An 18,480-nucleotide genomic window follows, 5' to 3' on the forward strand; every position below is an offset into this window, starting at 1 on the left:
TGTTTAACTGAAGCATCATCAAATTACGCTTTTCCTTTTCCCCAACCGTGGGACTCAAGATAGCTTACAAAAGTTAAAACAGATACAGCTAAATGTATACATACAAAAGTTAAAATATAATTACTCTGTCAATAGAATTAAAAGCAGTTAAGAGCATGGTCATTTAAAAAGCAAAACAATATAAGCAATATACCATGTTATGAAAGGCCCTTTCCTTAGTCCTCAAATGCCAGCCAAATAAAAAAGTCTCCACCTGCCTATGGAAGGATAACGTATATCTTAATTAGCCCTGGCCATGCCATAAACTACATTTTCACCTTTTTTTAGGTTACACCTTCAGTTCCAAGTGTAACAAACTCCTCCATGCTAGAACATATCTCTGAACAAGGAACTCATTCAGATAATTCGTAGCATCTGTAGGCACAAAAATTTGCTTTCCACATCCAAGACTGACTCTCCACACATTCTCCTTGATACAGCATTATGTAAAAGATGTACCTGCAGGAATCATCCACAGGGCACATCATGAGCTAATAGGCTATTTGATGGTCAGTTTGGTTTCCTTCCAATACCTTTCCAAGTATTGCTCTGCTCCCATAAAAGTAGTTTTGTGAAATCCACCTTTGACTAAATCAAGATGCAAATGTCTTTGGTCCCCAATTACCCTGATCGTGTAAGCTGTTTTGATAAATTCTCTTTTGGATGAAGAGGTTGCTTACCTTTAACTGTGGTTCTGCGAGTGGTCATTTCTGCAGGCCAAAACCCTATTGTGTGAGGCACAGAGACCACGGAGAAGAATTCTGATAGCAAAAGCCTTGGTTAGCTAAACCAATGTTTGCTTTTATTTAAAAAGTGACTGACCATTTCTCAACTTCTGCCTGGTTCGCCCTTTAATAAATATGCTCATTTGGTAGCTAGAATTTATTCCTGCTCCTTTTTGGCCTTACCTAAAGTAGCTAACTGAATGTATTCCACTGCTTGGTATATTCAGTAATCTTCTTTTTAAAAGAATTCAAGAATATTTAGGGAAAGATTACTTACTCTTTCCCATAAATACAGCCCATAAGCCTGCATTTTCATGTGTCCTAGCCATCACATGGGGAGGAGGTTGGACCTACCTCTAAAATACACATCAGTGTCTTGCACTCTGCAGCCTTTTCAGACTAACAGGTCTAGAGGTACAAACTCCCACTGGTAACACCAAGCTTTCTTTCTTTCTTTCTTTCTTTCTTTCTTTCTTTCCTTCCTTCCTTCCTTCCTTCTTTTTTTCTTTAATAGAGGAGAAGGGCAACCAGATGGCAGCCTTATAGTGGCAGTGGCCTCCTACTATAAGAACAAGGTGTTGTGAGCATTAGATGTACATACTTCTCTTCCAGTCTGCAAAGGGGAAATTAAAGCTGAAAAATTAAAAGTTTTCAAACTATATATATCAAGACTGATCAGTAAACTAGCTTTTAAAAAAATATGCTTGTTTGAGTCCATTTCATATTGAACTTGGTGTAAAACAAAGGTTAATGACTGTAATTGCTAGAGTCAAAATTTCATTTCATCCAGTTCATCAAACTAGTCGTCATCGGCCTGGAAGATTCCAGATAAGTTTCATACAAATAAATGTTTTTAAGCTTTTACTATTTCCACAGTTGGCTACTTCACGTTACCTACTTTAATGCTACTAAATTTTTAAAAAACCTAACCGAAGAAATCAATTTTTTAGAACCAGTTGTGAAGTCTCTACTAAACTGAAGTCCTATGCTACTCACCTTATTAATGAGAAATGTAATTTAATAAAAGAAAATGGCTTTTAAGGATGATCAAATGCTGTTTAAAGACTTCTATTGTCTCCATATATTGGTTCTGCTCTAACGGAAAAGTAAAAGAAACAAAAACAAAAACACCCACCACCGCGGAAGGATTACATTTGTGGCATTCACAGTTCTCAGAACAATTATGAGGAACTGAAGTATCCAATCCAACATAATAAATAATCCAAGAGCACAGCTCCTCCTATGTATCTGAAGGCAGCTGGTTAGGAATGGGAAGAAACAGCTACATTCTACATGTAATAGAAACTGAATGAATGCACATTTTCTGATCTAAAAACAATTGTAATCTGCCAGGGAAATAATACATCCTCTTGTGCTTGACAAGATGTAAAATCATTTGACTCCTCTCAGTTCTTTGATTCAGTTAATAGAAAATGTGAGGTGAGAATGTACCTTTGGAATGAATGTCTGTGACATGGATGGGTGCCAGAAGTGGAACTTGTGCTTGAGAACAAAGAGGCAAATGTCATTCTCTGGATTCAACATCCATTGGTGTTGTGAGGCATCCATGTCAGTGGGCTGGTGACTCTTCTCCAGATTTTAAGCAAAACTTTAAAAGCAGCCACCAAAGATGTTGAATCCTATCTCTACAATGGGTTTAGAACAATGTTTTGTTGTTGCTGTTGTGTGCCTTCAAGTCATTTCCGACTTATGGCGACACATAGGTGAAATTATTACACAGTTTTCATGGCAAATTTCTTCAGAAGAATTCATCATTGCCTTTCCCTGAGGTAGGTTTACGTGGCCAAGCTGGAGTTCAAACCCTGGGTCCAGAGTCTTAGACCAACGCTCAAACTATTGCACCACACTGGACAGTACTTTAAGGTTTAGACTAAAATCCAATGTGGATCCACTGTGGAATTACTGGCTCAGACCAGGACATAACTTAATATTCAGACTGAAAGATTGCAGACTGAATTTGCAATAAACATATTGAAAAAGAGTGAGGGTTTGGAGGCCACTGACCCTAAGGTCTAGCATATGTGCGTAGCTGGCTTAGTCAACTAAACCACAGTTATTTGGCTCACGGCTGATTTTCCTGTCATAGTGTGGTCTTAATTCAGTGTTAGTGGTAGACAGAACGTGACTGAGCTGCTTAAGCTAAACCCACAGCTCTTAATTAGTATTGCTGACTTCATTAAGTATGTGAGCAAGTTGTGGCAATGGAATAACAAATTAAGAAATTATGGCCTGTTACAGACAGCCAAAATAAAGCTGCTTCGAGTCACAGTGGAGGTATGGTGTTTCAATGATGCATGCGTCCTAAGAGTCCAGAAACCACACCAAAGCCACGCTCCAGTCCTTAGGGTTGGAGCATGGCTTTGGTGCGACTTCTGGACTCTTAGGACGTATGCATCATTGAAACACCATACCTCCACTGTGACTCGAAGCAGCTTTATTTTGGCTGTCTGTAACAGGCCTAACTTATTTGTATATTTCCAAAGCTAAAGGCATTTTTTAAAAAGATGCCAACTGTTTCACTAATAATTTGTGATGGTGATAGTGTGTGCCTTAAAGTTGTTTCCGATTTATGGTGACCCTAAGGCAAACCTATCATGGGGTTTTCTTGGCAAGATTTGTTCAGAGAAGGTTTGTCATTGCCTTCTCCTGAGGCTGAGCGCATGTGACTTCTTGAAGGTCACCCAGTGGGCCAAACTGGGAATCTAATCCTGGTCTCCAGAATCATAGACCAGATCAATCCTCCACATCATATTTTACTAGCGTGTAATAAAAAAGAAATCCTTTGTGGCCCTCATCAGCCTGGCCACCACATGCCTGGGGGAACTGTCATACTCCAGGAGGTAGTGGGTTGGCTGAGTGCCAACTGTTACTAGATGCCAAAAGTCTTCCGTTTGGATATAAAATGTGGTGAGGTTTGCCCCACCATGACCCTAAATGTACCTTCGATACACCCGCCATGAAAGGTAAAGCAAGAGACTACGTAGGCAGTTTGGGAGTTGCGATAAGGGGAGATTCACTGCCACATCTCAGGATGGCTAGGTGATTTACAACAGGATGCCTGTCACTCAGAAAGAGTGCCTGATTTACACTCCCAATTTACACCTCACAGACCTCCATCTCGAGTGGCCATTCCTGCGCAGATTCGGACTCTTTGATGTAGGACACCTGGTTTTGCCCCAGGCTGGTTTTTCCTTATAAAAGATCCCAAATTTCCTTTGTTCCTTGGGTTAGTTTGGACTTCAGGTTGACTCCACATCACTCTGAATCCCACTAGTTCTGATCCACCACTGCCACACTCCAAGCATCCCAGGTCCCACTATCGGACTTCATCTTCAAGAAGCAACCACTTCAATGGTAATTATCAGTGTCAGTGAAGCCTCCTGATCCTGATTTCACCTCTTCGTTTCCTAGCTCTTATGTGTGTGCGTGTGTGCGTATTTGATGTATTCACTTTAATAAAGTACAATTGATTGAAGAGTCTTGCCTCTGCAAACCTTCATCCCAGCATCTCCGTAAACATTGGTAAGATCCCAGGGCTGCCTGTAACTCAGCCCACTGCTTGAGCTAAAATTAATATTCCCCAGGTTCATAGTTACACAACCCAGCAGCAATGAGACTGAGCTCTGTGAACCAAGTGATTCTCATGCGTCACAAGATTTTTGACTTCCAAAATATTGTGAAAGCCAGAATTTCCATCCATCAAGAGCTCTCATTCACCTTTTGATTGATGGGCCAGTGTTAGCCACACCTGGCCTATAAGGATGGTAGCACTCTCCTCTCGTCACAATCTCCTCTCTTCTGAATGGCCCTGATTGAGTGGTGGCAGTCGCAAAGTGTGTGTTTCTATGTATGTTGTCAGTGCTGACCAGGCTCCCATATTCGTGGAATTTTGATCGACTTGGCACTAATCCCAAGGCACTGGTTAATAGGCCAAAATAAAGCTGCTTTGGGTCACTTTGGAGGTATGCTGTTTAAATGACATACACATCTTAAGAGGCCAGAAGCTGTGCCAAAGCTTCGGACTGGCATGTGGCTTTGGTGCAGCTTCTGGCCTCTTATGACGCATGTGTCATTTAAACAGCACACCTCCAAAGTGACCCGAAGCAGCTTTCTTCTGACCTGTCTGTACGGGCTCTCAGCTTAACAGGTTTACTTCTATACATGCTATTTAATAATTTTATTGCCTTAATTTATTTTATTGCCTTAATTTAGCATCCTGACAAATTAAATTAATGAATAAAATAAATTCAAATTATATCGAGAACATATTAAGATATTTATCAGATAAAGGTGCATTTTAAAATAAAATTGGCCATATAAAATTATATGGAGAACCACAATTTTACTGATCAGTTAAACTCAAGAAATCCAGATCTTTGCCACAGACAAATAAAGATGTCTCAACAAAGGGGGAAACACCAGAATAGATACTGGCAATAGTTTGGTAGGTGCAGAATCAAGGATGTTCCACAATGTCCAAAGACCCAGAGCCAGAAAACGTATTTTCACATCATGTGGAGTATCTAAGTAGCTGCTAGCATGGTAGGGGTAAGAGTCAACATGCCTTGCTTGTTGAAATAGGACTGAGTTGTGAAGTCTATACTAAATGGGGTTTGGATCTCTGCTGAGCCATGAAAGCCTACTGGGCGTCCTTGAGCAAGTCATACTCTCTCAGCCAAAAAGAATGGCAACGACAAACCTTCTCTCAATATACCTTTTAAAACTCTACAATAGGGTCAACATAGCTTGGAGTCAACTTGAAGGCAATAAGAAAAGCAACAACAAGCTGGCAGTCCTGCCTTTTTACAAAATAAAATAATGTGACCAACACAAATGCAGATTTGTTGGGATATTTTTTTTTACTTTTGCTGTTTTTGCTTGTATTTTTTTTAATTGTACATGGCAGGTGGATTAAATTTATGGATATTATTTATAAATGTTCAGATCTACCTTGAAGGTCCAGTTTTCTGTGAATTCTGCAACAAAACATGATTCTAGAGACTAAAATGTCCAATTTGCTTGGGTGATGTTTAAAATTGAAGAAACATGACATCAACCTCTTTATGAAAGAGAAGAACAGGACATAGGGATAAAAATGGATCTGGTATAACTAGAAACATATTTTGTATAAACACGTTTTGTATAACAAGAAACATATTCTTCACGCAACATATGATCACCTTGTTATTTCTTGTATACATAATTTAAAGCAAAAGGAGCCTGATTTGTGCTATCTGTTGTTGCCCAGCAAAGAATTATAAGATAAATAGTAGTAAATAGTTAATTATGTTGTACAGATAAGGCCATTATATATATAGAACAACCCAATGCATTATTCAATAGAGTCTTTCTGCAGAGGAAAGTGCATAAAAGAAACAGGAAGAAAGGAAATTGACCATTCTTCAAACAGTCCCACAGTCCATAGGCAAATGTTCATTTCTCAGCTTAGATACTGATCAAGAAGCTGGAAAGTTTAGCTACTATGAAAGATACCAAAAATAGTTGCTCTCGTTTTCCGTATTTGTCTTTGAATGTAGGAATAATGGACAGATAGAACGGAACTTGTCACATTTATTCCATCATTTCTGTGTACAAGAACCTTGGAAAACACATGTAAAAATCCATATTTGACTTAACCAAAACAGAGGGACAGGGTGAGGTTAATGCTTAGAATACCTGACTAGGATTCAAGAGGTCCAGATTCAAACCTCTACTCAATTCTGAAATCAATCACCATCTCTAAGTCTAGTTGATCTGACAGAATTGTTGTAACAATAAAATGGAAAAATCCAAGTACTCCAGACCGTGTTCCTTATTTATGATTAATTAAAATATAAGGTCATTATAATCAATTCCTTGATGTTTATCGTCGGCAAACCCTGGGCCTGTTTTCTGTAATTTACTGACTATGATTTACATAAAGAAAAAAAAAGTGGGTGATCTGCAACTGCAGAGGAAGAAAACACTCCATATGCAAACTGGATTTGCATGGCTTCTTGCAGAGATATGAAAACAGGCATGCTGCCTGTTTATACTGATAAAAGATAGATGTCTTCTTCCTGCATAACCATGAGGATTTTTTTCCTTCCCAGAGAGACAGCTGCACCAATCTATTTGAGTGTAATAATAATAACAGTAATAAAAAGGGACGGGTAAGGCATCTTGCAACATCTTTATGACTAAGATTTTATTTTGGCATGTGTTCCATAGATTATGGTCCCTTGCTTCAGAAGCATTCATAAGCCTCATGAATACGTGCACAGCAATAAAGCTATAGGTGGTGCTGCAGGAAACCAGAAAGGCCATTTACTTCGACCTTCCACTGCAAGTTCTATCCATTTACCCAGCGTCTCTTTGCAGTTTCCCTCAGTATGCCATAACAAGACCAGCAATTTGCAACACCAAAGGTGACCACATTTTACTATTATACCCATGGAAAATAAAAAGTATATCCGCCTGATCAAATGGCCTTTTTAAAAAAACTAAATGGCTTAGGTACAGGCTGACAGATCATATCTCCCCAAATGGGTCTGTCTCAGGTAAGAGAGCACCCCAATTGCCTGAGTACAGATTGGGCAGGATATAAATACATTTTATTTATTTATTTATTTATTATTATTATTATTAGTAGTAGTAGTAGTAGAAGAGGTCATTCTCCAAGTCTCATCACCTTCAGAGGCATGGCAAGTGGAGACACAAGATAGGGCCTTTCAGTAGTTGTTCCTAGGCTCTGGAAGAAGCCAGAATGATGCTCTTTGCTGTCCTCCTGCTTGCAGGCAAACACATTTTAATTCTGATTTATTTGTAGAACAGAAGGTTTCTAAAGAAAGGGCTTTTAGGAGGGTGCGGCCTTGTTTCTATGAAACTGCTTTTTATTATTTTTAATTATATGTTTTAAATTGTTTTAATATCGTGACTAATTCTGTTTAATGGACTTTTTTCAGTGCTGAATTTTAGGAACACAATATAAACTCACTTGTGTGTTTTAGCTGTATTGTGTTTGTTTTAAACTGTAAAGCACTCCGAGTGCTAATTTTGGAAAAAGAAAGGTGAGTTATAAATAAAAGTGATGATGATAATGGGGGAATATCGTAACAACCCAGTGGGAGAAAGCAAATACTGGGGTGTTCCTCAGCCTGTGCACAGCATGGTTTGGTCTGTGGCCATTTTTAAAAGACATTGATCTGCTGTATGTTCTTGATACAACAAGTAAAAGCTGAACATCCTCCAGTGTAATGAGCTCCTGGGAGAGAGTACTTGAAAGTTGACTAGTTGAATATACAAACTTCACATCGGATAAGAAAAAAATGTAAAGGTGTGGATGTAAATATAGTCCTGTGATGAAGTCCTCTCCCTCAAAATTAGACCATTTTTAATGTATTTTTTTGGGGTGCTGAATTTGAAAACCAAAATAAAAATGTTGTACCACACTCAGTTTTTTCACAAAGTAGTTATTTTTATAAATTCAGTTGTTATTCAGCTGTGATTAAATGTGAACACTGATGTACCAATGCAGGGTTTTTTTTAGTGCTTTTCAATGGATTTCCATGTTTCATATCAATGAATTAAAGTCTTTTGAAAGACTATTCAAAGACATTAACTCTTTGCAGCCAGGATAATCCTATACAGGATCATTTCATTCCATCACATATTTCAACACAAAAATGTCAAAACAAGTTGGGGGGGAAAAAACCTGCATGAGATGGAGCAAATGTGAGAGGTCATTTTTGGAGTTAAAAAGCCAAATTCCTCTAAAAGCCAGCATACATTTTTAAAAAACATTCTTATATCCCTCCTGTTTGCAGGCCTGTATTATCAGTGTTTCTGAGCTCTAGAACAGGGGTAGGCAACCTGCGGCCCGCGGGCCGGATGCGGCCCGGCAAGGCCTTGGGACCGGCCCCCGCCCGGTCCTGCTGCCGATTGCTGCCGGAGCCTTTGGCCTCTCGCGTGAGGGCGTGGGGCCTTTGGCCTATCAGGAGGAGGTGGGCAAGGGGGGGCAAGCGGCAGGCAAGGGGGGCAAGCGACGGGCAAGGGGGGCAATTGTCTATAGAAGCCTCCAAAACATGCATTTATATTAACATTTTTTAAAAAATCAGCAAATTTTTTTGCGTGTCCTCCATTTTTTTTAAAAAAGTGTCCTCCATTTGAAAATTTTGTTCTACATTTGTCCCGGTTTATTTATTTATTTAATTTTTAAATTTTTTTTTAATTATTTAATTTTTGGCTTCGGCCCCCCAGTTGTCTGAGGGACAGCAACCCGGCCCCTGGCTCAAAAAGCTTGCCTACCCCTGCTCTAGAAAATACATGGCACACTTTCCTCAGTATTTATTTTCTTGTAGATAGGCTTCAGGAAGTCACCAAGTACATACATACAAACCCCAAAAGGCTAAAGGAAAAAAGCACACTGAAGGATTACAAAGGGCCAGGTCTGAGAAGCAGCAGAGGCATTTTAAAAAAGGTAGTACTTTGCCTGTATAAAAATGCCACTGATCTTTTGGGAAGTAGTGAACTAGCAGATTATGGCTCAATGCATCAGAGAAGTCAAGCATGCTGCCCTTTTGTACAGTGCAGCAGGGTTGAACTATGGAAATACATTATGTGCGTGTTCAGGAGAACCCACATAGTTTCACATGCTCTGAGTCGTCAGTACATTGTTCTCTTCTATACACAAGAATGTTTGGAAGTAATGTATTTAAAACATGAGAAACAGGCTGCCTGTCAAGTATATTGGTGCTAGGTGCATCGTGAGTGTGAAATGGCCACATGCTTCCACAGGAAGCAACTATATTTCCTTGCCCAAGCTTGACACCTGAAAGAAAGGAAGGTGCATAACTAGGGGGAGGAAGGTTGTTTGGCCAGCTATTAACAATGGACGTTATCAGACAAGGGAAATTGGAAGTATAATCCAATGGCAATCTGAATGCAATCATGGAGTTATAGTGTGATAAGACTACCACACGCAATTTTGGGCAATGGGAAGTCAGTCCAAACACAATCATGGGGTTTCACATTATTGCGTGAGAGGTGATCACACACAATTTCGGGGAATGGCAAGCTATTTTCGGGCAATGGGAAGTCAGTTCGAACGCAATTCGAAGTCATGTAAATTCGCTGAACTAGCGAATTCACATGAATGCATTCTGGCCCCCACTTTCTTTTCATTCGAAATTAAGAGAAATTCCTCCCGTGCGATAAACTCCTATGAAGTTTATCACACGGAAAGCGAATTGGTAAAATCCCGTGCAGAAACGGGATTTTAAAATCCGGGTGTTGTTTGTCAAATGCGTTGGAGTGAAAGGGAAATAATGTAAAAGTAATCCAAATGGAAAGCTCCTTTGTACTTTTGCAATTTAGCGAAAGTAAAAAGGAGCTGGTTTCGATGACTTTGCATTTGGGTTATTTTTGCGTTATTTCTCTTTCACACAAACGTTGTCTGAAAAACATCCGACAAATGCAGGTTGTTTTCAGTTTAAATTTAGTTTCTGCACGGGATTCGTCCCATGTTATGACCTCCTATGACAGTGAATTGCCATCAGGGACTTTTGAAGTATACAGTGACCCCTCCACCTTTGCTGAGGTTAGGGTGAAGGACCCCCATGAATGTGGGAAAACTGCAAATAAAAAAACACTATGAGAACACCTTTCTAAGAATCTCCAAGTCCTCCAGTGCAACTGTATGGTCAACATCTGCCAGAAGGTGATTGTAAAATCATGCTGGATGACCTACTACAAATGCCTAGAGAAGTGTTTTCTCTAGCAACTTCTAGGTTCTCCAGCACAACTCTATGGTCAGCTTCCAGCAGAAGCGTACTGGAGGATTTAGAGATTCCTAGAGAGAACATATTAATCAAAACCACAAGTAATCAAATCTGCAAATGTCAAAGCCACATATATGGAGGACCAACTGTACTCCCATTTGCTTGCAGCAGAATACAGTTTCACTTTGCTGGATTTTGGACTTCTAGAGAAGCCATGAGACAGAAGGTGCTCCTTGCCCAGGGGGTTCAGGGCATTATTTGGGTTGGCCTTGTCTGCAGAGATGTGCTGCCCAAAAAGGTTAAGCAGGAGAGGAGACAGGAGATTCCTCTTAGCTACACATTTCCCCAATTGTCCTAGGAAGCAGGCCAGCCAGAGAGAAAGAAAGAAGGATGGAGGGAGGAAATGCTGCCTTCTTTATCTCAAGTGCAAGGACTAGGCTGCTGCTGTTTCTTATTGCTCACCTGTGTTTCCTCCCGCTCTCCTTGCCCATCCTTTTTGCTTTCTACCTCATTGTTTGGGCCAAAAAACAGAAGGGAAAGGGACCTTGTAGCACTTTTGAGACTCAGAGAAAGAAGTTGGTAGCATAAGCTTTTGTAGATGCATCTGGTAAGGCAGACTGAATGATGAAAATTCCTACTACAAACTTCTTCAGTCTCATAGGTGCTACGAGGTCTTTTCATATATGGATACAGACTAACACAGCTATGCCTTTGAAAGTTGCTAGAGAAGGGAAAATTGGACTTATCCATCCACAGGGTGGGATTAGGATACTTTTAAGACTATGTGACTGGCCTTTTATTAAGTACATGGAACAGGATCAGAGAGTTTCACCTGTGTTGCTGTGGTGTGCTTTCATTGCTTTTGATTTATGGGAACCCTAACACATGAAGTTTTCTTGGCAAGATTTGTTCAGAGGGGGTTTGCTTTTGCCTTCCTCTGTGGCTGAGAGAGTGTGACCAGGTCTCCTAGAGGATTTCCATGGCCAAGCAGGGACAACTCCATATTCCATAGTGATTTATGGACAGAATCACTATCCACAAGAAAAATAAGATCCACATTTTAATTTGTAAAACCCAACTATTGATGTAACTGAGGCAGATAATTTATTTCTGTAATACAGTAGTTAATTGTTAGAATGGTGTTAATCTGATTTAAGAAAAAAGGTTAAAAAAACAATAAAAATAAAAAATAGAGGCAGCAAGCAGGGGCAAAAAGGTAAGAAAAAGTAGCTGCTCCTCGCAGAACATAGTTCACCATCTTCACTTGTTCAATGAGTAGTAGTCTCAAAGGCTAGGCAAGTGGTACCATGAACCGTGGAAGTGTAGCTGAGAAAGTGAGGAGCAGTTGAGTTGCCCACCTCAGTCCTTTCCGCTGGACATTGGGGGGGGGGGCACCACAAAATGTAGGACATTCAAGAAAAATGTAGGGCACGAGCAAAGAAAACCGAAAAACACTCAAATACAGTGGGCCCTCACTGGGGTTAAGGACACAGGACCACTATGAAAGTGGGAAAACTTCTCTCTAGGTTCTCCAGGGCAATTCTGTAGTCAAGATCTTCCAAAAGATGACCATGAAACCTACAAATGCCCAGACAGGACCTACAAATGCCTAGAGAAATGTTCTTTCTAGGAATCTCTAGGTCCACCAGCATGACTTCTGACAGTTGACCACAGTCACGCTGGAGGACCAAGGGCTTCCTAGAGAGAACATATCACCTAAATCCGTGAATAATTAAATCTGCAAAAGTCAAAGCCAATGCTCCAAATGGAATTTTGGTATTCCGCCTGGACAGAAGATTGAAATGTAGGGCAGGTCATGTAAAAGGCATGCCAAGGTGGCAGCTTCTGTCCAGTCCTGGGTGGTGCCCAAGGTGGGCAAGTAGACATCCCTTCTCTCTGGTTCCAGTGACATCGCAGTCCTTCCCAACTGGCCTCTGAGGAGGAAGGGGCACGGTTACCAGAGTGAAAACTGAAGAGGGCTCCTGTACTTTGAAGAGGATGACCAGGTGTCCTTCTTTTCCTGGACCTGCCCTCCATTTCTGCCTTCTGTCCAGGAGGAATTCCCAAAACATTCTCCGTTTTGCATTAAAATGTACACTTGTACCTCCACATTTGTGGCTTTGACGTCTGTAGATTTGATTCATGGATTTTATTAATATGTTCTCTCTAGGAATATCTAGGTCCTCTACTGCAACTCTATGGTCAACTTTAACCAAAAGTCACACTGAAGGACCTAGAGATCCCTAGAGAGAACACTCCACTAGGCATTTGTAGCTCCTCCGGCGCAATTCTTTGGTCAACATCTGGCAGATGTTGACCACTGAGTTGCACTGGAGGACCTAGAGATTCCTAGGGAGGTGTGCTCTCAGGTAAAAACATAGGGTTTTTGGTATTTGTGGTTTTTCCACATTCACGGGGGTCCTATGCCCCTAACCCCAGTGAATGTGGAGGGACGAGTGTATTTAGTTTCGAATTGGAACAACAATAAAACAAAACAAAATCACACAAAAAGACAAAAAAAAAAAAAAAAGTAACACAAAAACAAAGAGCCAAGTATAAATCATTGGAAATAAATAGCAGATAAAACACTACAGTAACAAAACAACATCCACTTATACCCACCCACACATACGCAAACTATCAAATTACATTAAACACATCCCACTGCAACTGTCTCGCTCATCAATGATGGCACTGAAATTCATTCCCCCATTTTGAGCATGACTAAGAAGCATGAGTTTACATTTCTGTGAGCGTTTTCAGCTTTCATTCAGTCGTGTCCTCCATTTTGTCTTGAGTGTCCTCCATTTTACGTGCCTTTTCCTCCTTAGCAGTGAGGACCCATCTGGTCTCCCTGACCGTGAATGAGTCTGTAGAAGAGGGAGTTTTGGCAGCAGGTGCAGGTATTGCTTATTCCTTGGTTGCGGCATCTGCTGAAATTCATTCTTCTACACAACCATCACAGGAAGAGAGCCATCTCCAGTTTCCAAACTTGTAACCCAATGTCCAGTATCCCCTCCTCAAACACTGATTCCCTGGCTGCCTCCAAGGATTAACCCAACGCAGGTAAATAAACCGAGGAAACACAAAGGATGTCCAACAACACTGAGGGAAACAAACAAACAAACAAACAAACAAACAGTAGCTCTGCATTTTCCGGTGTGTAGTGGTTTGAGCGTTGGACTACGACTCTGGAGATCAGGGTTTGATTCCTAACTGGAGCATAAAAACCCACTGGGTGACCTTTGACAAGTCACACTCTCTCAGCCTTAGGGGAAGACAATGGCAAACCTCCTCTGAACAAATCTTACCAAAGAAAACCCCATGACAGGTTTGCCTTTAGGGTCTCCATAGGTTGGGAAAGACTTGAAGGCACCCAACAAGAATAACAAAATGGAGGACGTGACCCTAGAAAACCTATTTAAAAACCCCAAAGATACTGTATAGTCTGTAGAATCAGTCTGCAGAGAGCTCTTATAGCCCCTTTGAGACTCACTGGAAGAAAAAAGTTGGCAGCAGGAGCTTTCCTAGACTTCCCTCTACTTCCTCAGATACATTTGATGGAGTACAAAGCCAGAGACAGACCTCTATCTATGCCATTAGCATGTGGGTTTTGCATTTGAATTGATATTCTTACACACTAATGGCTTATCTAGGTCTGCCACTAGCGTTCCATCCACCAAAAGCATCTGAGGAAGTAGACGGCTACATCTCTGAATAATAATAATAATAATAATAATAATAATAATAATAAGCATCTGAGGAAGCAGACCAAAGCCTACCAAAGCTCATGCTGGGGCTACAAGATCTCTGTACAGACTAATTCTACAGACTAACATGACTATATCTTTTAATAATAATAATAATAATAATATGCATCTGATGAAGTAGACTGAAGTCTACAAAATCTCCTTCTGCCCACTTCTTCCTTCCAGTGAGTCTCAAAGATGCTGCAAGATCTCTCTACAGACTGATTCTACAAACTAACAGGGCTATATCTTTAAATAATAATAATAATAATAATAATAATAATATGCATCCGAGGAAGTAGACGAAAGCCTAGGAAAGCTCCTGCTGCCAACATCTTTCTTCCAATGAGTCTCAAAGGGGCTGCAAGATTTTTCTCCATACTGATTCCACAAACTAACATGGCTATATCTTTGAAATAATAATAATAATAATAATAATAATAATAATAATAATAATAATAATAATGTGCATCTGAAGAAGTAGGCTGAAGCCCAGGAAAGCTCATGCTGCCAACGTCTTTCTTTCAGTGAGTCTCAAAAGTGCTACAAGATCTCTCTACATACTAAAAAAAACCCCACTCATAGAAATATAGATTCATGCTCCATAGCCATGCTCCAAAGGGAGGACACTTAAGACAAAATGGAGGACGTGCCCAAAATAAACTTTAAAAAAAACACCACCCACTCATATAGCAATATTAAATCGGTGCTTCGTTGCTATGCTGGGGATGGAGGACAAAATGGAGGACGCGACCCAATCAAGGCTGAGAACATTCATAATAGGAATATGAAATGGGTGCTTCCTGGTCCTGCTAGGAACCAAAGGGAGAGGAGGGGACCCAAACAAATCAGGCTCAAAGAAGCTGCTGCAAATGTGAATCCATGCTTTGGAGTGATGCTCTAAAACTGGAGGGCATTTTTTTAAAAAAAGGGGGGGGATCCTTCCTGTGGTCCAAGAGGGAGAAATGGAGGACAGGTCCTGGCAAACAGAGGAGGAGGTGGACCAAGTCTGCTCCCCCTGTAACTCCATGGGCTCCTTAGGGATGCTCCCAATGGAGCAGAAGAGGGGCAATGCAGGAGGTGTAGGGCAGCCCTTGGGGACAGAGAGGGGGGATCATTGCCTGCCTTCCTGGGAATCCCTCCCCTCCATGTCAGACTCACCGAGGCTGAGCCACCAGAAGCGCCTGAGGAGGAGAGCCATGCCTCTCCCTCCCTGGGACTCCTCCGCAGCTCCAGCCAGAGCCAGCCCAAAGGAGGCTGGAGGAGGCTGCTGCAGCTGAGCAAAGAGAGAGAGAGCCTCCTTCCTAGGCAGGGCTTTGGGGGAAGGAGGAGGGTCCGCATGGATGAAGCCACCTCCTCCTCCTGATCCTTTCCCAGGACAGCTCCTCCATCCCAGCCTGTTCCTGTCCAGGAGGGATTCCCACATGCCCTCCCTTTGGAGCATCCCCCCCAAGAAGCAGACACTTTTCATCTCTGGCATTTTATATTATTTTTAGATCATGTTTTTCACTGTTTTATTGCATTTTCTTTTTAACTTTGATCCCAAATTGCGATTCTTTCACTTCTTGGGAGAAAGGTGGGACAGAAATCGAATCAATAAATACATTTCTTTTTCTAGAGGAGCGTGTTTTGCACGGTTCGTATTTTTTGTATCTTGCTTTTTTTCCCTTTGTGGTTAGGAACTCTGGTCAGCCTGGGCAGAGGGAAAAACAAACAGGGAAACCCCCCATGACAAGGGGACCCTCGCTGCCAAGGGGGACAAAGGCACCGCAAAATGGAGGACATCCTAGACAAAATGGAGAAAAGCCCCCAAAACACTCCTGGACAGAAGGATGAAATGGATGGGGGGGGTGTCCCTGAAGAAGGAGGACCACCGCTTGTCACCCTGTGCTCAATGGTACCCTTAGTGATGCTCCAAATGGAGGACCATTTGGAATTTCTCCTAGGCAGAAGGTTGAAATGTAGGGCATGTCCTGCAGAGGACCTTTTGGAACCCCCTCCTGGACAGGAGGCTAAAATGGAGGACATGTCCTGGAAAAGGAGGACCACCACCTCTGGTCACCCTGTGCAGAAGCAACCTGGGCTCAGTAGAAAAGCAAGGCAGAAGCAAACTCCAAACTCAGGCTGCTCTTCTTCTCAAGTCCTCCAGGAATGAGCAAGCTTTCAAGTGCTGCAGGGCTCTTCCTCAGACTAAACATGAAGCGGAAGAAAGCAGCGTGGGAGGGAACCAAGTTGGTCCAGAATCAAACGTGTAATGAATGGACCATCTAGAAAACGATCCCGAAGTAGGAGAAGATCTATTTATTTACTTTTTAATAGAACCATATTATGTATCATGCCCTGTATCACAAGATAGCATAGTGTACAAGCAGTGGGGTCTCTAGCATTGGCATCAATGGTGCAGTAACTCATGGTGTCACCCCCCCATGGCATCCTCCCAGACCACACTATACAGTAATGTTCAATAATGTTTTGTACTAGGATTACTCATTAATCGTGATACCAGTATACCACTGGATGTAGTTAGTGATAACAGTTGTGACATAAACAATTAGCAAAATTAAAATAATACCTTTAAGTTACAATATCATACACACAGCCTAAATGTTTTTACGTGTTCATGTGGTTAGAGTGAAAACTGGGTAAGATGCAATGTTTTTAAAGAAAATTTAAAAGAATTAGAAATGTAATTTTAAAAAAAGAATTAAAATTTAATTTTAAATTTTAATATTACTTAAAAAAAAATAAACAAAACTGGGGCCTCTCCTTTCTCCTCTCATGGATCCTTGCCCCACTCACACCATCTCTTTCAGTGTTTTAAAAGGATGCAGATAAACCCCAGAACCCGCTTCTGCCAAAAGGCAGGTGTTTAGGATGTAGGGGTATCACCTAGTGCTGGCTGCACCCCCCTAGTGACACCCCTGAGAACAGTGATCATGTAACACTGATATAACTTGTATTGTCAGGGTTATTTTTTTTCCTTCTGGTTGCACACTCCACTTTTCACCTTTTGAAAAAGCTACTCCAGGGCATCTCTAGTCTAACCGTCATTGCATCATGTTTCCATTGTGATGTTGTCAACACATTCCACGCTTTCATTTTGGATCTTGGGCTGCTTGTTTTTTTACTTGTTACCATGAATTTGGTTTTCTTATTGATTTTTTTTAGACCATGGGTATTACTTCGGGAAATGAAACTATCAGTCTCAGAAAATACATTGGTGGCTTGTTGAATGTCTGTCAGGGTAGGAAATATGGCCCTCCAAATGTTGTTGAACTGCAACTCCCAGTGTTTTTCACTATTGGCTATGCTGGTTAAGGTTCTAGGACCTAGAGTTCAACATCTGGAAGACTGTACAATACCCTCCATAGGTTATAAGCTGAAAGCTCTTCTTACTGAGCTTCCAAGAATCCTACACTAGACTGGGTCAGCTTGTTATTCCCTATATTCTGCTAGAGTATACTGTATAATAATAATAATAATAATAATAATAATAATAATAATAATAATAATAATAGGATTTATCTATATGCCACCCAATCACTGAGAATCCGGGCGGCTTACAACAGAGGGAATAATAGATGGTTCCCTGCCCTCAGTATGTGTCTGTACTGTTCTATTTCTGCACATTTATGAAACAAACCTTTGGAGGAAATTGCCATTGAAAATCACTTTTAGTAACGAAACTGAATACACAAAGCCTGCATTTGCAACAATTTCTAGCAAACATTAGAAATGCTACATTCCGTATGTGAATAGATTAGATTATTCTTGCAGAAAACTGTAATGTACTGTATTCAAGAACAAAGATGGAAAAACTGTGTCCCTCCAGATGCTGAACTCTTGCACCTACTCTCCCTTCACCAATAGTGAAGGTGGCAGGGGCGAATAAAATTGGGAGTTCAACATTTGGAGGACCTCAGCTTATCCAGTCCTCTATCAGTGGTTCACATATATGTACACCTTTATAGCAACTGGGCACCTGCTACTGAACCATTAAAATTCAGCTTACTGGTAGAAAATTAACACCTAACTATAGTTTCTAATGCAACCATTTTGAATGACCCCACCCTTTCCTAAGAAATCATGTTCACAAACATATCATTGTCCTCACTTTCACGGTCACAAGGCCGTGCAGTCTGACAGTATTACTTTGCTTAATAAGTTACATGATGGACAGAACTGCTT

General features: G+C 40.9%; 1 protein-coding gene across 1 annotated transcript in view; it reads right to left on the reverse strand.

Moving 5' to 3' along the window:
* The window catches only part of RAMP1 (receptor activity modifying protein 1), a 66,432-nt gene extending 50,883 nt beyond the window's left edge, over positions 1-15,549 (reverse strand). Inside the window, exon 1 of the mRNA XM_089477904.1 lies at positions 15,454-15,549. Coding sequence (XP_089334030.1) covers positions 15,454-15,493 — 40 coding nt within the window. The 5' untranslated portion in view covers positions 15,494-15,549. The remainder of the gene's footprint in view (positions 1-15,453) is intronic.
* Positions 15,550-18,480: the final 2,931 nt, after the last annotated feature.

This window comes from Sceloporus occidentalis, unplaced genomic scaffold, assembly GCF_023333645.1.
Source record: "Sceloporus occidentalis isolate IW3139 unplaced genomic scaffold, rSceOcc1.0.p SCAF_12, whole genome shotgun sequence".
In the NCBI taxonomy this organism is placed as follows: domain Eukaryota; kingdom Metazoa; phylum Chordata; class Lepidosauria; order Squamata; family Phrynosomatidae; genus Sceloporus; species Sceloporus occidentalis.